General features: G+C 42.2%; 1 protein-coding gene across 2 annotated transcripts in view; it reads right to left on the reverse strand.

The window, feature by feature from the left end:
* Window positions 1-11,567: 11,567 nt before the first annotated feature.
* NUAK1 (NUAK family kinase 1) overlaps window positions 11,568-17,824 on the reverse strand; it is a 126,046-nt gene continuing 119,789 nt past the window's right edge. For both annotated transcript variants that reach the window (XM_029601539.1, XM_029601540.1), the window contains exon 7: window positions 11,568-15,028. In XM_029601539.1, the coding sequence (XP_029457399.1) occupies window positions 13,875-15,028 (1,154 nt within the window). In that variant the 3' untranslated portion in view covers window positions 11,568-13,874. The remainder of the gene's footprint in view (window positions 15,029-17,824) is intronic.

The following is a 17,824-nucleotide window of genomic DNA, read 5'->3' on the forward strand; positions in this document are numbered from 1 at the left end:
ATATAGGCAATAATTTTCCCGCGGAGTACCGCTTTCCCAGAGTCCCAGAATAGGTGGGGCATGTCTACATGTTGTTGGTTATTTTTGGCAAAATCTTTCCATTTGTCCCACAGAAAAGCCTGAAAGTGGATATCGTCTTTAAGAAAACTAGGAAATCGCCATATGTGGGCCTTATGAGCGGGAGTCTGGGAGCTTAATTGAATGGAGATCGGGGAGTGATCAGATATAGCCTGGGGTTCAATGTTCGCGGAAGCTATGTTAAAAAAATTGTCCTGGGAGATCAATATATAATAGATATGTGACATCATGCCATGGGATCTCGAAATGTGAGAGTAATCTTTTTCATTAGGATGTACAGTGCGCCACACATCCATAAGGCCTAAGTGATGACACAGGTAGGCTATTCCTTTTAGTTTTTTACCAGTAGGTTGCCGTAGTGGGGGATTTTTATCGTGCCTTGGGTGTGTGTATGGAGTAAATTGCTCAAATACATAAAAAACGCATGAGTATATGCGTTTGGGGCATAAACATTGCAGAGAGTAATTGGTTTGGTATTCCACACTCCTATTAGGATAAGATAACAACCCTCAGGGTCGGGTATAGTGTTTAAGATTTGAAAGTTAGCAGATTTGTTGATTAAAATTGCTACCCCCCCTTTCCGGTGGACCGCCGCAGCGTAGACACAGGTTCCCACCCACTCCCGTTGAAGTTTTGTGCTCTCCGTGTCCGTGAGGTGTGTTTTCCTGGAGGCACGCTGCGTCGGCCTGTAAGTGTTTAAGATGGGACAACACTTTTTTTCGCTTCAGTGGAGTGCCTAGTCCGTTTACATTCCAAGATATTAATTTAGACATTTCCCATCAGGAATACTAGATCAATGTAGCCTATACCAGTCCCTTGAGAGGAGGAGGAGGAGGAGGCCCCCAGCCTAGCCTCCCCCTTTCCCTCCTGTGTGATCTGGATTCGAGATCCCTGCTGGAATGTGTGAATTACGCATGAGAACCCCCCCAGATGGAAACAAAAAGCAGTACCACAGTTATACCAACACCATAGAGTATATAGACATCGTAGTTCCTGGAACACAGAAATGTAAACTGTTGCATTCCCGCTACCAACCCTCCCTCCCTTCCCTTCTTCCCCCCCCCCCCCCCCCCCCCAGTCTCACAGTAGAACCTCCGCTTGGGAGTATTGGGGTCACTTATCCTGTGCTCGAGCGCCATGTCCCTCTCTGTCCACAAGGTGTGCTATCCCCAGGACGATGATATAGTTTGGGGTGGCATTAAAATGAGAAGGGAGACAATACTCAGCATTCCTGATGTCCGCCTCCCAGTATAACTGGGTCCTTGCCCCTTGTGCAGATTATTTTCTATCCAGAGGATCAGAATCTCCGGAGTGGCAGTATCAACGGGGTCAATGCCAGCAATGCCAGCTTGCAGTCCCAGAATCTTCCAGTCAGCACCAAATAGCCAGGTCAGAAAGCATGTTATTCCAAAAGGCAGTAATTTTCAGCTTCATATCCGGTGCCACTTCTATTTAGTTCACGGCTCTCTCCATTGTCAGAGGAGCTAGGCTCGGGCTGATTCTGGGGTGGTAAACATGTGCTGAGTGTTCTTATGCCAAACTTTCAATTTGGCTGGGTACTGCAAGGGGAACTTGATCTGTTTGGCAAAGTATTGAGAACAGACACTTGAAAATTTTTTGCGCTGCTCCGATATTCTCACAGAATAATCTTGGAAAATCCGGATTTTGTGGTTATGGTAGCAGATATCTTGTTTACCACGGTATGCCCTCCAGATTTCATTTTTCTGTGTGTAGTTTAGCAGTTTTGCTATCACTAGTTGGGGCCTGCTCTCCGAATCGCGCCGGGCTCCCAATCTGTGAGCTCTCTCCACTAGCAGTTTGCCTTGCAAGCCCGGGAGATTAAGCACCTCAGGCAGCCATGTTTCCAACAGGGAGGTCAGGTCCCTCTCCTCCACTGACTCAGGGAAGCCCAGAAAACGTAGGTTGGAGCGTCGGGCCCGGTTTTCTAGGTCGTCTTTCTGTCAGGTCTCCGATCGCCTTGCTATGTGTCTCCGCAGATCGGGTATAGGCCGACACGTCATCCTCCAGGGTGGTAATCCGGCTCTCAGCCTGATCCAGTATCGGGGTTAAGTCATTGAGAGCAGCACGTACCTCTGTAAGCTGGGTGACAATACCAGCAAGTTTGTCATCGAGGGCTGCTCGAATCACGTCCTCAATTGCCTGATTGTGACCCCCGCCAGGCCAGGATCACCGCTGGTTTCGCTGCCGGACGCCATCTTGGGATCCGGCCCGTGGGTCTTTTCCTTCTCCTTTTTGCTGCTTTTAGCGGCCATGGCGGGCGGAGATCTCTGCATATATCGAACTATGGACATATGCACTGTCGCTCCCTCCTTCTGCCTGGGTGATAGTCGGCTGTAGCGAGTTAAGATGCGGGTGGGTGGGCAGCTGGCGCTCGGAGCCATGGAAAGAATGTCCTCCCCGACTCACCACATCACGTGACCCCACCAAGATTTTTCTTTTAACATATACTTGGCTCTGACATATGATTTTATGGTAGAGGTGTTATGTTCCTACTCATTGTGTTTTGAGTGAAAAATTAAGAGAGTGGGAATGGTCTCTTGGCCTAACTTTCACATTTGTCTTTAGAAATCTCTGCTTATCTTCATCCACATACCCAGGAACTTGTGATTTCCAGTCACTCTGAGACTGTCATGTGTAGGGACTGAGGGATGTATGCACACAAACTTTTTCTTCTCTCAATCTAACTCTCGCATATTCATTCTCACACATATGTGTTCATTCTCACTCACATGCTTACTCACACTCCTCTCATTCCCCCCCACACACTCACTCACATGCTATTTCTCACTCATACATGCTCACTATAGGCAACCAATGAGGGGGAGAAGTTTCATGACTGAATTTTTTTCTTCCAAAGATTATTTTAGCTACAGTATTTTATGCACCCTAGAGCTTTCTGATAAATTCTTATATACTAGCATCCTGTCTAGTTATTGCCTATTTTTATGTAAAGTTTAATAATTCCATTTTATTTTGATTATTTTATTTTTGTTTTAAATCTGTGAACCGTTTTTGATAAAATTCCTTTTTTAAAAAACGGTATACAAATACTTTTTAAATAAATAAATAAATAAGATTAGAAGAAAAATCATGGCACAAAGAGTTACAACAATCTAAGCAACTCAGTATTAATGAATGAGTTAAATATGTTAAATCTTTGGAATCTAGAAAAGGCGTTATTCTGCAAATAAAATGTAAGACGTTTGCATAAGCTTTGAGTCATGTGAGGAGAAATGTAATGAAGGGTCTAACCATACCCCCAAAGTAGTAAACAATATGTTTACATTGGATTTGTGATCCTGCCATCACAGGGAAAAGGTAAATCATGAGGGTCACGATTCCTAACAAACCACATTGCTTTTGACTTCTCTGGGTTTATTTCAGTTTAGATGTCTTCAGCCATCCAGTGATTTGCAGAAATCAGTAGTTTTGGGATCAATGTGGACAACCACCTGGATATTGTCCATGCAAAAAAAAAAAAAGCTGTTGTAACCAGGGCTCTGTACCAAAGTGGTGAGAGGAGATAAATACAAGTCAAAAAGTGAGGAACACCACCAAAAAGGGTCAGGGTTGTGATACAGCAGTGCAACCAATAAGTCCTTTTCTCAAGAAATGACTTCAACTAACTTAGGCTTGGATTCTCTAAGGTCTGTGACCTTAGAGAATCCGGTGCTAAAGGGGGGTGGGGGGGGGCGGGCCTGCGAAAGCCGGCAGCCATTGCACCACTGCGGTGCGCTGGCTGCCGGCTTTCGCACCGAATAACTACACCATACTGTGTACAATTCTGATCACCGAATCTCAAAAAAAGATATAATTGCGATGGAGAAGGTACAGAGAAGGGTGACCAAAATGATAAGGGGAATGGAACAGCTCCCCTATGAGGAAAGACTAAAGAGGTTAGGACTTTTCAGCTTGGAGAAGAGATGGCTGAGGGGGGGGATATGATAGAGGTGTTTAAAATCATGAGAGGCCTAGAACGGGTAGATGTGAATCGGTTATTTACTCTTTCGGATAGTAGAAAGACTAGGGGGCACTCCATGAAGATAGCATGTGGCACATTTAAAACTAATCGGAGAAAGTTCTTTTTTACTCAACGCACAATTAAACTCTGGAATTTGTTGCCTGAGGATGTGGTTAGTGCAGTTAGTATAGCTGTGTTTAAAAAAGGATTGGATAAGTTCTTGGAGGAGAAGACCATTACCTGCTATTAATTAAGTTGACTTAGAAAATAGCCACTGCTATTACTAGCAACGGTAACATGGAATAGACTTAGTTTTTGGGTACTTGCCAGGTTCTTATGGCCTGGATTGGCCACGGTTGGAAACAGGATGCTGGGCTTGATGGACCCTTGGTCTGACCCAGTATGGCATGTTCTTATGTTCTTATAAAAGGTGTAGTTAATTCAGCACGAAACTGGCGGCGATAAGGGTCCTTACATTTCGTCGCCAGCAATGTGTCCACAACGTCGGCCCCGGTGCCACCCCAACTCCTCCTCTTCTGGGGCCGACTCCACCCCCATTTAGTGAACGCACGCGAAAAGTCAAACAATTGATTCAATAGCAATTGATGGTCAACTGTATTGAATTTGCACTCACTCATATTGAGGAACACAACCAGCACAGCAAAACCTCTGTTCAGATTCAAACTGATCTCTGTTATAATGCAATAAGGGTGTTTCCATGCTATAACCTTTCCAATAGCCAGAACATTTAGGATGCAAAACACCACTAATCTTCTACAGTCTACAATGTTGCTAGTGTGTGCATCTAAATGTTAATAGAAATTAAAAAATTATTTCAATCCTGTCTAAGGATGCTGGCTTTGAGAAAATTCAGAGTAAAGAAAATATTTAATCACACTCTCTCTCACATTCCACACTTATTTGCCAATAAAGACAGGAAAAAGTTGTAGGACTTCTATATTCCAAGTTATTTCAAAGATTTGTTTTTTTCCTCTAAGGAAACAACACAGAGATATCTTTATTTACAGGTCCTGTGCTTAAACACTGTAGCAACTTTATCTACAGGTGGAGTGTATACAATCTGAAGTCTGTGGGACTTAATGAACAATTTTTCTTTCTGAGGTAGTATGTACTTCAATTAAATTAGCTCAGAATCAGACCATCAATCATCCACTTTTCTCACATCCACTTATTAATCAAAGCTGGCAAAAATATTATGGGCCAGCTACAGAAAGTTAGCCTTAATTTTAACTAATTCCCTACCTCAGAAAGGATTAGAATTACAATGAGCACCACTTTCACACACTGTGCTCTTCCTTGGGTGCTTTCCACTTAGTCTAAGCCTCTGTGACAGGAACCTGCAACCAGGTCTCTTCCCTGCAGTCTCTAGCATAGCTCTGCCTCAGCCTCCAACACAACTCTGCCTTAGATTCCAACACAGCTCTCTCTGCAGTTTCTAATACAACCTTGCCTCAGATTTCCAGCCAGTTCTCACCCTGCCTCAGATTCCAACACAGCTCTCTCTGCAGCCTCCATGCACAACTCTGCCTCAGATTTCCAGCACAGCTCTTCCTGCAGTCTCCACATGCTTTCTGAAAAGAATCTTCATAAGAGATCCTCACTTCTCTGAAGACTTCAAGAAATAGTTCTCATCTATTTAAAAAAACAAAAACTTCTTATCCACCAAGAAACCATTTAAAAACTCCTTGACTAAAGAACACAGCTTTCAAAAGAATTTTAGAATGTTCAAAACATTCTTTTAATGCAAATTACTTCTCAAATCTTTCTGTACTTTGCCTCAACTTGGTGTTGCTATGCAGACCTGATCACCCAGCTGCTTTGCGTAGACACTGAGATGGGCTAGCATTACTATGGCGTTACATGACATTGTCTATGGGATGGCAAAGAGTTTTCTTTTTTTTCTCTCTCAGAGCTGCACAGAACTTGTTTTTACTACATTTTAGATTGCCCATTAAAATGAATGTGAAAATGAAACCAATAAATATAACTCCAAAATCACAACAAACTTTCATGTTAGCGTCTAAATAAATGTAACAGTAGTCCTGACCATATTAGCTATTTTAACATTTTTACTGCTAATTATATTTTTAACTTACATAATAAACATTTTTCCCCAAACCAAGGGTTAAATCCATATTTATATGATCTCACCTGATGACCACCACCACCAAACCACAGTTTCTGACAGGTTTTAATCACCTTTCAATCACAGAGACCCCCCTGGGAAAACATGTGGGATAACTGAATTAATATTCACTTCTGACCCCAAACTCCAGATGCGGTCAGGTCACAAGTACCCCTAATTCATGCCAATACTTGCAAAATGTTAATTTTTATTCATAGGCAAAAGTTTATTAGAGTTATTGGCGCCGGGGTCACCAGGATACTTCCCAGGGACTAACTCTCAGGTGGCAGCCTCTCTACATGCTCCCCTTTTGAAACGTCACCATTTTACACTTTTAAGATCATTAGTTTAAGTTTTATTAACTTTTAAACTTTAATTTTCCTACAGGCACCTTGTGGGCAGCTCCTCACTGATGCCACTGCCCCAAGTCTGTAAGGACCCCTTGGCCTGCACTGTAATTATGCCAGGGCTTTGATTATAGCCCTGACACTGTCTGCTGGCTTAAGCTGGCTTAAGCTAGCAACGGCAGCATTCCCAGCTCTGCTGCTGCAGTGTTGCACCAGCTGCACTGAGTGGCATTTATCTATTTTTTAGAAAACTAATCACAGCACTTCTGGGCTCTCTCTGGCTGTTGGGAGCTCCCAGGTTCCCATGGCCCCAGTAACAATTGGGCAGGTATTTATTTTAATTTTATTTACCCCATTTACAGTAAGGTTAATGGTGGATATACAGTCTTTAGGTGGTATTCTGGAAATCTGGGAGACAAGGCTGTGCAGTAGCTTTGGTCTATTTTTTGCTACATCAAGAAGCTTCTTGTAGTAATTTTTTTTTTTGCCCATTCAATCTTGTGAAGATAATACTTGCTTTTACTTCTCTCCCTCTCACTTATCTCCTTCTCTTAAATACCTGCTGATTCATTCTCTCTTTCTGTATCCTGAAACTACTAGCAGCAGCAGCCTCCTTCTACAAGCCAACGTGGCCCAGACTCCTCCTATTTCCAAATGCCGACGCTCTTTCTCCTGCCTGCCCACATAGGACCAGGTGACTTCCTCTTCGAGGGCCCATGTGGGCAGCTTCAGCAGCAGCACCCAGAGTTTTCCACTGTTGCCTAGAGGCCCGGCAAGTCCTTTGGATTTCTGGAGTGTCTGGGTGAAATCTGGAGAGTTCTCAAGTATCTGAATCCTCTTGGGGCTAATAGTATAGCCCAATAGAACACACAGTTGTTTAACACTGAGGACCCATCCTTCAGTCCTCTATCCTTAACACACTGAGTAACTTTAATGAAGACTCTTAGTCTATATGGTCTAAAATATTGATATAAACACCTGCTATTTGAAGTTACAAGATGTTCCACACTGGATCTTGCAGTGATACACAGATGTGGATATATTATATATATATATATATATATATATATATATATATAGATCTGCCCCCAAAATACCTCTATTGGGATGTTCCTGGACTTCCTGACGCCTGAAAAACTTGGTGTGGGTAGGGCAAACACACACAGAAACATATTGAGCTCATAAACCTATTTTTTTTCCTTAAGAAAATTGAATAAAAATAGTATGAGTCAGTCAGTGGGACTGTGTATTTGTCTTCAGGTGACTAGGTGTAGACTGGTCAGCTGTGCTTTTGTGACTCCAATCCTAAATCATTTTAGGAGTTGTAGTCCCTACTTTTCCTACTGAGACACTGCTGAATGCTATACGAGTTTAAAAGAAACAAAACAACTAAGGACAAACTACTTTTCACAATCTAATTCATTGAACCCATGGAAAATCTTGAGGCTTGTCAAAATTAGCATGCAATTTTTTTTTTTTTTACCGGCTCCTTTGGGCTTCTAGCTCAATTGGAATGGGCCTCTATTGGACTAAGGTGTCACATTAAAACCAGCCCATTGCAGTGATTGTCCTTAGTCTGGAGCCACAAATGATGGCTCCCTCAGAAACCTGGAAAGTGTGCATCCTAAGTCCGGCTACTGTTGAATAATGGCCGAGACTCTGTTTCCCCTCCTCTCTCCCAGCAGAGGGAACTATAAATGTTCAGTTTTCCATCATTCTCTTCATTTAAAGAAATGGGTCAGGTTATTGGCCAATAGATCCATGGGAAATTGGCTTCAATTTTCAAGTGGATCAGTGGCTTCACACTGATCTGCAGTTTCCCTGGAGATCCATGGTATAAAAAAAAAATGCAATGACTTTTTTTCCCTGCACATCTCAAGTATGTTTGCAACTTTCAAAATTTCTTTCAGGCTGAAATCTATCTAGGTTGAGTTTGAATCAAACTGTTTCACCCATTCCTCTTTAAAAAAAATCCTTGAGCTTGGACTAGGGGGCACTCCATGAAGTTAGCAAGTAGCTCATTTAAAACAAATCGGAGAAAATTCTTTTTCACTCAACTCATAATTAAGAAGCTCTGGAATTCATTGCCAGCGGATCTGGTTACATCATTTAGTGTAACTGGGTTTAAAAAAGGTTGGAATAAGTTTCTAGAGAAGTCATAAACTTCTATTAATCAATAAGGAATAGAAGCTTGGGATATATTTAGTGTTTGGGTACTTCCCAAGTACTTGTGACTTGGACTGGAAACAGGATGCTGGGCTTGATGGATCCTTGGTCTGACCCAGTATGACGTGTTTTATGTTCTAAACCATTGATGTTCTAATGACTAGCCTCTGCTAGTAAGAAAGAGAGGGAGAAACTTCTCTGCCAGCTGAGTTTTCTAATGCTTGGTGTGTTGCAAGGCTCTAGTTGAGAGGTTTCCTCAGGCTGATGCAATACTGTGCGTTGACTGCAGCTCACGGCTCAACCCGTGATTGGATGTGCATTTTGGACGCGTGTCCATAACCCCCGATGCAAAATGGGGGTTAGCGCATCCAAAACGTGCATCCAATTGCGTGCATAGGTAATAGCACTCATCATATGCAAATGCATGTTGATGAGGCTATTATCGATTCCCCCCAATGCAAAAAAAAATAAAAAATGTGCGCCCTACATGCATATTTTTATTCGCCAAAATTAACGCCTGCCCTGAGCAGGCGTTAATTTTGGAGGAGCCCAAAAAGTGTACAGAAAACAGAAAATACTGCTTTTCTGTACTTCCTCTGACTTAATAGCATGGCAATATTAAGTCGGAGGAATTAAAATTTAGACATGTTCCCAAAAAAAAAAAAAAAAAAGTGTGCCATGGTTAAGTTAGGAACAGGGACTCTCAATTAACAAGCGTCCGTTTTCCTAACCAGCTGACATCTACCTATCCCGGGCATCCGCTGCCGAGCAGGCGCTAGCGTTGCACAATTTTCCCTAGCGCCTCCTTTTTACTGTGGCAGCCCATTTGCATTTTTCACCCCAGAGAGGTGGCTCGGCGAGCGATAAGGGAGCAGGCGCTCAATCATGAGCACCCATTTAACGCGCACCGCTATTGCATCGGCCTGAATTGTTACGTGAAACACCTCCATCACCACCACCTCAAGGAGAAAACAATATTGCTGTAACTATTGTTTAAAAAAACCAAAACCTGCTCTGTTACATTAGCAGATAGGATGAAATATTCAGCTCCCTGCTTTCACCCCGTCTAGAGCCTCCTTTTCAGGCTTTATTACTGTACGTGCTTGTTTTAAGAAAGCCTGTCCTGTTCTCACCTGCCACGCACCTGGTCCAGGGATTCAATTAATCTCTTAAATAAATATACAAGCCCTTCTTAGCTACTCTTCTGTACTGTATTTGATGAGGCAAAGTAGAATCTTGGCTTGCTCTCTCTGCCAAATTTCTCATGGCATGCAAAGTCTTATTGGCCACCCACATTATATTTCAAAATACAAAGGAGCTGATGCAATCATTGGATGCTCCAGCTATACATGTCTCACAGGTACACTTAAAAAAGAGCATTGAAAGGAGCAGCTCGAAAACCTGACTTAGGGCCAGATTTAAGGATTTTGCAGGTGTTATGCAAAAAATGAAAATAAAAAGAGAAGAATGTTTATTATGTTTGCAGGAAAGTCCAGCCTTGCACAACTGACAACTCCCCACACCCCCTCAATAAAAAAAAAAAATAAACTGTGTGAAAAGTGTGACAAATATTTAAATGATCCACTTCAAGCCCTTCAGCAAAGCCATTTGCAAGATTACAGGAATGCATCTTTTCCATTGGAAGGTCTGTGTGAGATTTTTAAGGGCGTTTTTTTTAAGAATGGGGTCAATAGAAGGCAAATGCCTGTTCCTGTCAACCGTGCTTCATTTGCTATGCAATCCAAGTTAGCAAGATGTTTAATACATTTTTAATAGTGCTTTTGAACTCCTGTATAAAATAGCTTGGGGTTATTTATTTATTTAGACTTGGCTCATGCCTCTTCATTGGTAGGACAAGGCGAGTTACAATTTAGGTACAAAAGATACTTCCCTGGCCCCAGAGGACTTACAAGCTAAAAGGATCATTTTTCCCATAGACACAGAATGGGATTAAAGCCTTAATAAATCAGGCCCCAAGTTTGTGTCTGAGGGAAAAGTGATTTGCGCAAGATCACACAGAGCATTAGGAGGATGTGAACCATGGCTTCCCTGGTTCTCAGCCTGCAGCTCTAACTATTAGACTATTCCTCTTCAATCTGTCTGTCCAGCAGCACAACTACTGTTAAAATTCTCTGTTCAGGGCCAGATGACGGAGAAAGCGGAGCATAGGCCTGGCCCCCACCTTACTGAAACTGATCTTTATTTGATAAGAGTGAGGACATTTTCAATAGGGTCAAAGTTGAAAAGCACTAGAAGATCCATACATAAGCATGGCATTTACTTCCTTGCTTTAAAAGTATGACAAAGTGGTTTTTCTTCCAGCTATAACCTGGCACTACAATAATATACTGAGATGACGCCAAAGACATTGGGATGTGCAGTCCTCTTTAAAACTTTCATTTTAAATCTTTCTGGGACCTATTCCCCCGGCTAGAAGCAGGACTAGAAATTGTAAAATGCTTCAAGGCGAATACAAAATAAAAATTATCAAGCTTTCTGAGATTCATCAGCTTTTTTTATTTTTTTGTTCTGGCAGTTTCTTCATTCATTCTGGGTTTCCAGCTCAGTTGGAACTAGGGCTGAGACCTGTCACCATGAGACTTCATTTGCAACTCCACGGGGATTTTCCCTGTTACATAATATTCCCATCCCATCTAGTCCATTATGGCAGCTGCTTATGGAACTTGGTATGTGTGTACCGGAGTCTGATCACTAGGTGTTGCTGTTGTGCAAAAGTCCTCCCACGTGCAGTGTGCAAATTCTGGCAATTTTTCCATATGAAAAAAAAAAAATTGGTTAAAAGATTATATGCTCAACACCCAAGAAAAAAACCTGATCAGATGATATCAGCAGTTCATTTGCTCATTACATTTTATTTAATTAAAAAAAACCAAAAACAGTATCAGGTAAAAATACAAACACTTTTGAATGGTTATCCAGCTTGTCCCTGGTGTGCCTCTTGAAGCTCAAACCATCCCGTCAATGAAAACCAAAAGAAAATCAAAAACAAATTAACGAATTTTGGCAGGAGCTGCAAAATAAGCTTCACCATTTAAATTACAGTAAATATATTATACCTTTGAAATGGCTTTCAGAGCAATAAATAAAAAGGCAAAGACAAATTAAAAAAAAAATCACCTTGGCATTACAAAAAAAGAAGAAAACAATTAAATAAAAATCACAATACCAATAACGATGTGCAGTCAAGTTTTTTTTTTTCTTCTAGGAATGATAACATGCCAGTAAGTCCCTATATAATATTTCCAGTTTGGCAATAAGCAGTCAATCATTCATTCACATTTATTTTTACACAGAACAGCAGGCCTGGGCAAACTCTAGGTGATACTGAAACTCAAATGTCACCCTCTCAATTTCATTTCATCCAACTTTTCCTTCATTTTTTGTTATTTTTACTTTTTTATTGCCAGATAAAACAGTGAAATAATTCACACCCAGATACTTGGTTAGAAGCTGTTTTGCTAGCATTCATTTAATTTAATTAACTCTCCATCTTAAATAATACTTTTAGCACTATGGGTTTCTTTCAGATTTTCCCCGAGAAAGGATGCTGCGAATGTTGAGCCCATCACATGGAAAATGCTATCAGAAAGCCAGCACTCCATTCCCGTACCCTAGCGAAAAGGTACTTATAGGCATTAGGTTGGTAAAACAAATGTTATCTCCACATAGGTGAACTGAGAAAGTAAAAGTTGCCCTTCAGACAGCAGTTAAACACTTTGGGTAACTTTTGAGAAATGTGGCCTACAGCCTGAAGGACTGTGATACCACCCATAACATCAACCGGCTGCAAGGTGAGAAGAAACGGGAAACAGAGACAAACATTTGCTGCTTCTTTTTTCCTCTTAAGTGTTATTTCTTTACATTACTGGAGGTCACTTTGGACACCAGGATGCTGGGTGGTTTCAAAGTGAATAATAACAATAGGATATACTGTATTTCACACATACTGCAATATTTCTCATTCACATTTGTGGCACTAGAGAGTTGCAGCCAATGTTGACGCCATCAAGTCAGTTTGCCCAGGCCTGTCAGATATGCAGTGCCTTTCTTACCAGAGACTTCCATTCAGGTATTCCAGTAGACCCAATTAATACCTTGAGTGTAAGCCACAAGTCCCTTGCTTAGGTAAATTCTCTAGTAATCCCTTCTCAGTCTCCTGCTACCTTTCTGTCTGTTCCTCTTTTGAACCCATCTCATATGCAGATATGTTAATCTCTTGCATTTTCCACGCCAATTCTCTCAGCAACCCCATTGCTATCCCTTCTTGCCAACAACCAACATTTGTTCTGTTCCACTAACCACCTAGTTAGATGCATTCTGCCTTTACAAATACACTTTTAACCTTCTCAACTCTTATCCTTCTCTACATGCTACAACCCTTTCTTCTACCAACATTCTGAAAGCAAACAAATTTGTAACCTTTTCTGCAGTTCAACCTTATCACGTGCTCAAGACAATACCGATTGCTGACAGGGAAAGTAATAGAAAGCTCCATCTTGTGATTAATGTATGCTTGCAAATCAAAATAGTTTTAATGAGTTTGGTTGCTGAAAACAATTTGGAAATTTAAAATGACTAATCTGAGGCACATTTGGGCAACATAGGTTTCTGATAGTTTTCAAACAGCAACTTGGGTTTCTTTTGGGTAAATAGTGAGGAATATGCAGAGATCAAAATGTGACATTTCAAGGGCAGATAGTGGCAGTGCTTCAATAACACTAACTCCTGCCACTCTCTCAGATTTTGAGGCTTACCTGTTGTTCAAGCCATTATTAGATCTATATTAGATCTGTTTTTAAAAGGTGAAGAAAAAAAAAAAAGAGGGCAACAAATGGGGGCAAAGCAAAGGAGAAATCTCATGGCACAGAAAATGCAAACAAAATGTTAATAAGATCTGTTTGATAAGATCTTCAATTTTACAGAGCCAAAAAATATTTAGGCATGATTAGGACGGGTAAAAAAAACCAACTGATATTGAAGTGAGATGCTCTGTACAAAATCTCACACTGAGAGAAGAGGGGGAGCAGAACTCTGAAGCAAATCTTTACACAGTTACCACTGTCAGCAATCAGCAAACAACTTGTCACTCCATCAGGAAGGTATACAAGACATTTTTCCTCCTATTGTCCTCCATCTAGTTGAGGTTGTTACAGATTTCCAGAGCTTTCTTGTAGACCTGAGTCACATCATCCATGTCTGTGAGAAGAGAAAAACTACTGTCCCCCAGCCGGTTTCGATAACGCTTCAGATTCTGAGGGCGGGGGCATTTCTTAAGTCCTTCAAAATCTTGAAGATGCAGGATGTTTTCTGCAGACACACAGCTCCGTATCCTATGCCTGTTTGACCTATTCTCTGTCAGGTCAAGCAATTCAAAGGAGTCATTGGACAGGATGCTGTCATCACTGATCACACTGGAAGGGCGGCTGTAACTACGAGACAATCCTTCACCTGACACGGCTGTTTCTTCCATGGAATCTAGGACTTGTTCAGCAGGGCTGACCAAAGATGAGCCAGTGCTGCTGGAGGAATACTTACTATTATGTTTTAATATACCCTTTCGCCTGTAGGACAAGCTATGAGACACAGTTCTGGATGTTTCTGTGATGCCTTGGCAGGCACTGCTGCTTCCTGTCCCATCATTGCTGTCCAACAGTTCTGAAGACTCACTTCGTTCTGGAGATGAGTAATAACCAGACTCCCTCTGTTGAGTTTTCTTTAAAATGCCTTTCTTAGGCATTGGACTAGACTGCTTTGCACCAAATCTGCCTGGTGCCTCCACCTCTACAGCACTTTTTACAGTCATACCAGTTCTACAAAGTTCTTGTTCTGTCTTAAAAGTAGAGGGTAAGACAGGGTTAACCATACCTTCGATGAAACCTGCACTGTGAGAGCGGTGTTCACTGTTGCTCCTTTTTTTCAAGATGCTTTTGGGCCTCTTACAGATGGACTTGGAAGAATTTTCTTCAGCCCCTTCCTGGAGGCACTGTGCAATGTCATTTTCCTTTTTGGATTTTTTCAGAGACCTCTGCCGTTCCAGCAGGACCTCGGATCCAGGGGGCTTAGAGAGGCACTTACTTTTGCTGTCAGAATCCAACTGCCGATTGGTTGAACGGTGGTGCCAATCAATGAATCTGGCCAGAAGTGGTGATTCTGAGTCTTTTAAACTGTCACAGTCACAAACACTGCTTTTATAGCTCCAGTTCACCCACCAGTGGTTGGCTATATCTTCAATGGTTGCACGACGTTCAGGGTTAACCATTAGCATCCACCTGATCAAGCCACGAGCATCTAAGAGCAAAGAGTTTTGTTAAAAATAGTCAAAATAGCATACTTGTTTTTCATTACAAATTTTAAAATATCAAGATAGTACAGGCTCTAGAATAAATATAGGCAGGCTGTTGTACTAAAACTCAGGATCATTTGGATCACAGTACAGGTCCTAAACTCGGATAAATCTGGATTGAGTCTTAAAGAGTCCAGGCTATGGTGTGTGGTTCTAGGAAGAAAGGGTTGCCAGGTTGTGAGTGATCCTTCACTCAAAAGAGAGACCCTCGAGGCTTCCAGCCTTCTTCTATGATCTCCAGAAGCTAAAAATCATGGAAGGAGGCAGAAAAATCAGGACATGCCTGTTGGCTGAAGGTTTTTCAATGTTGCATCCAAAGTCAATGCCAGGGCTCAAAAGCCTTAGAGGTCTTATAGAGGAAAGAGAGGCTGCCAGCATCTGATTCCATTGCCCTCTCTTTTCTCCTTCCCATTTCCTCACTCTTCTTACCACTTTTCTCCTTTTACTTTTTCCTTTGCTTTTTAAATCTCCCTCCCTTCCTTCCTTGTGACATCAAATGTGTTTGTGTTATGAGATTAAAATACTGAAGATCATGGCTGAAATACAAAAACGTCATATTTTGATGTTATTTTTCACCAGTCAACCTAGTGAGATATACTGAGGTACCAAACCTTTTGTGAAGATACATAGGAGCCTATGCACTAAAAGCTTATGGGTAGATTTTAAAAGGGCCGCACGTGCGCCCATAAACATGTGTATCTCACTGCATGCAAAGATACGTGCTATTTTATAAATTATAAGTGTAGGTTATAAAATAACCTTCACACACTTACGTCTGCAGCTTTATGCACATATGTTACGCACACTCAAGGAGAAGGAGAGAGAGAGAGACCCTATAAGGTTCAGTCTATACTCTATATATGGACCATTGTAAGGGGGCACTTTGATCTGGGGTGAATTTTGGTTTGGGGGGGTTGTGTTACAGAAATATTCAGAGGTATTCATTGTAAAATTGACATTATTAAAGAATTTTAGATCTTATAAATGATGAAAAGGAGTTGATTTGTACTGCAGTCTTCTGTGTCAGTAAGACTTTTGCAAGAGAAGGGTGTGATTAGGGAGGGAAGGGAGCAAGCGACTATGGGTGGATGTGGAAGGATATGGGTAAGGTGTAACAGGGAAGAGAAAGGGAAGGGTGTTAATCCCAGGAGAGAGGCCTACTATAGAGCAAGCAGAGACAGAAAGAAAGGTGGTAATGGTGGAGCACAGGCAATGCAGTCAGTCCAGATGGGTACAGAAGGGAGCCCAAATGAAACTCATTAGACATTGGGTGGAGGAATGTGGGACCATACAGCAGGGCGAGGGAGGAATTGAAGGATAGCAAGGGAGAAGTGGTGGCCCACTATCACCACTTACTCAGGATTTCACACACAGACCTGAAACAATGGTCATACATAGAAGGAGTACAAGACTCTGCAAGCTATGCATTCGTCTGTATTTTTCCCCTTCTAGAACTCTGCTCTTCTTTATTCTCCTTTCCTAAGGTCTGGTTGGTCTCATTTCTTCCTTCACTGCCATCCGCCAGCCCCTATTGCTCATATAACAAATATCCAGGTTTGAAGCAAGGAAGCAGGGGCATAAGGAAAAGAGAACCGAGCATGCTCCAGAATGGTGCGTAAATGCTATTTTTGTAGCAGTGCTCAAGTAGAACGAGCATGTAGACCCTTTTGTTTTTTTAGGTTACTGTGCATGTGCAATTAGGCTAATTTTTAACATGTGATCTTAAAATAAATAAATAAATAAAAAGAAGAAGTACAGCATCGCCCATTCAGTGACGCTTTAACGTGCGCATTACAATCTTTAGCGAGCTCGCAGTAAAAAAACGTTTTGCAGTGAGTGTAAGTGCACAGGCCCCCCTTAACCCACCCCAACGTCCCAGTGGGGCACAGGTCCTTGAACGTTCTTGCCCTGTCAGCGGAAGGCCCTTAACCCATTATGTCCCGGAGTTTTAAGCCTCTGTCCTCTAAATAGGACACCGGGACATAATGAGTTAAATGTGGCGGGGAGGAAAATAAATAAATAAAGCCGGCGAGTACAATGCTTCAAGCTGGTTTTCTTCATTCTGTGGGAAGTGTCTCCCTTTCATAAACATTCCACGGTCGACACAAAACTGTGCCCCCCCCCCCCTACCCATCAACATCACCACCGCTGCATTAAGGAAAAGGAGAATCAACGCAGTGGGAACAACAACCGACAAGGAAGGAGACTGGCTGGGCAGCAGTAAGAAGAACGGCTTGCTGATGAAATCCTGCCTCTTTTCTGGATGTCCTACCCCCCCTGCTGCAACAACCACGGGGGAGGGAGGGGGCAAGGAACGCCTTCTTTGGCACACACACAGTTTACTGTTTTTCCTCTGGGTTTGATAAGCGCCGCGTGCTAGCCGGGAAAACCGATCTGCCATCGCTGCCCCTTATATCGGTTTTCAGCCTGTCTGAACAACTCCATTTGCAATCGCTAACAGACTTTCTGCTGTCAGGGATCTAGTTTAAGAAAAAAAAAAAAAAAGCCGACTGAAGCCTCCCTAAGGCAATATAATCTGTCTGCCTAGAAAATTTGGATTTCAAAGGGGCCCTTGGTAAGCACTGCACCCAAGCCGGGATTAATAGCAGACACAAGGGTCCGAAAGGGGCTGGGACCTCTCTTCCCTTGTCACTGGAAGGTCCCGGCAAAGCAATACTGAAAGTCAAGGCACCCTTAACCCCCTGCCATCTTAAGGCATCACGCGCCAGCTCACGTTTCTA

The sequence above is a fragment of the Rhinatrema bivittatum genome, chromosome 4 (assembly GCF_901001135.1).
Source record: "Rhinatrema bivittatum chromosome 4, aRhiBiv1.1, whole genome shotgun sequence".
Taxonomy (NCBI): domain Eukaryota; kingdom Metazoa; phylum Chordata; class Amphibia; order Gymnophiona; family Rhinatrematidae; genus Rhinatrema; species Rhinatrema bivittatum.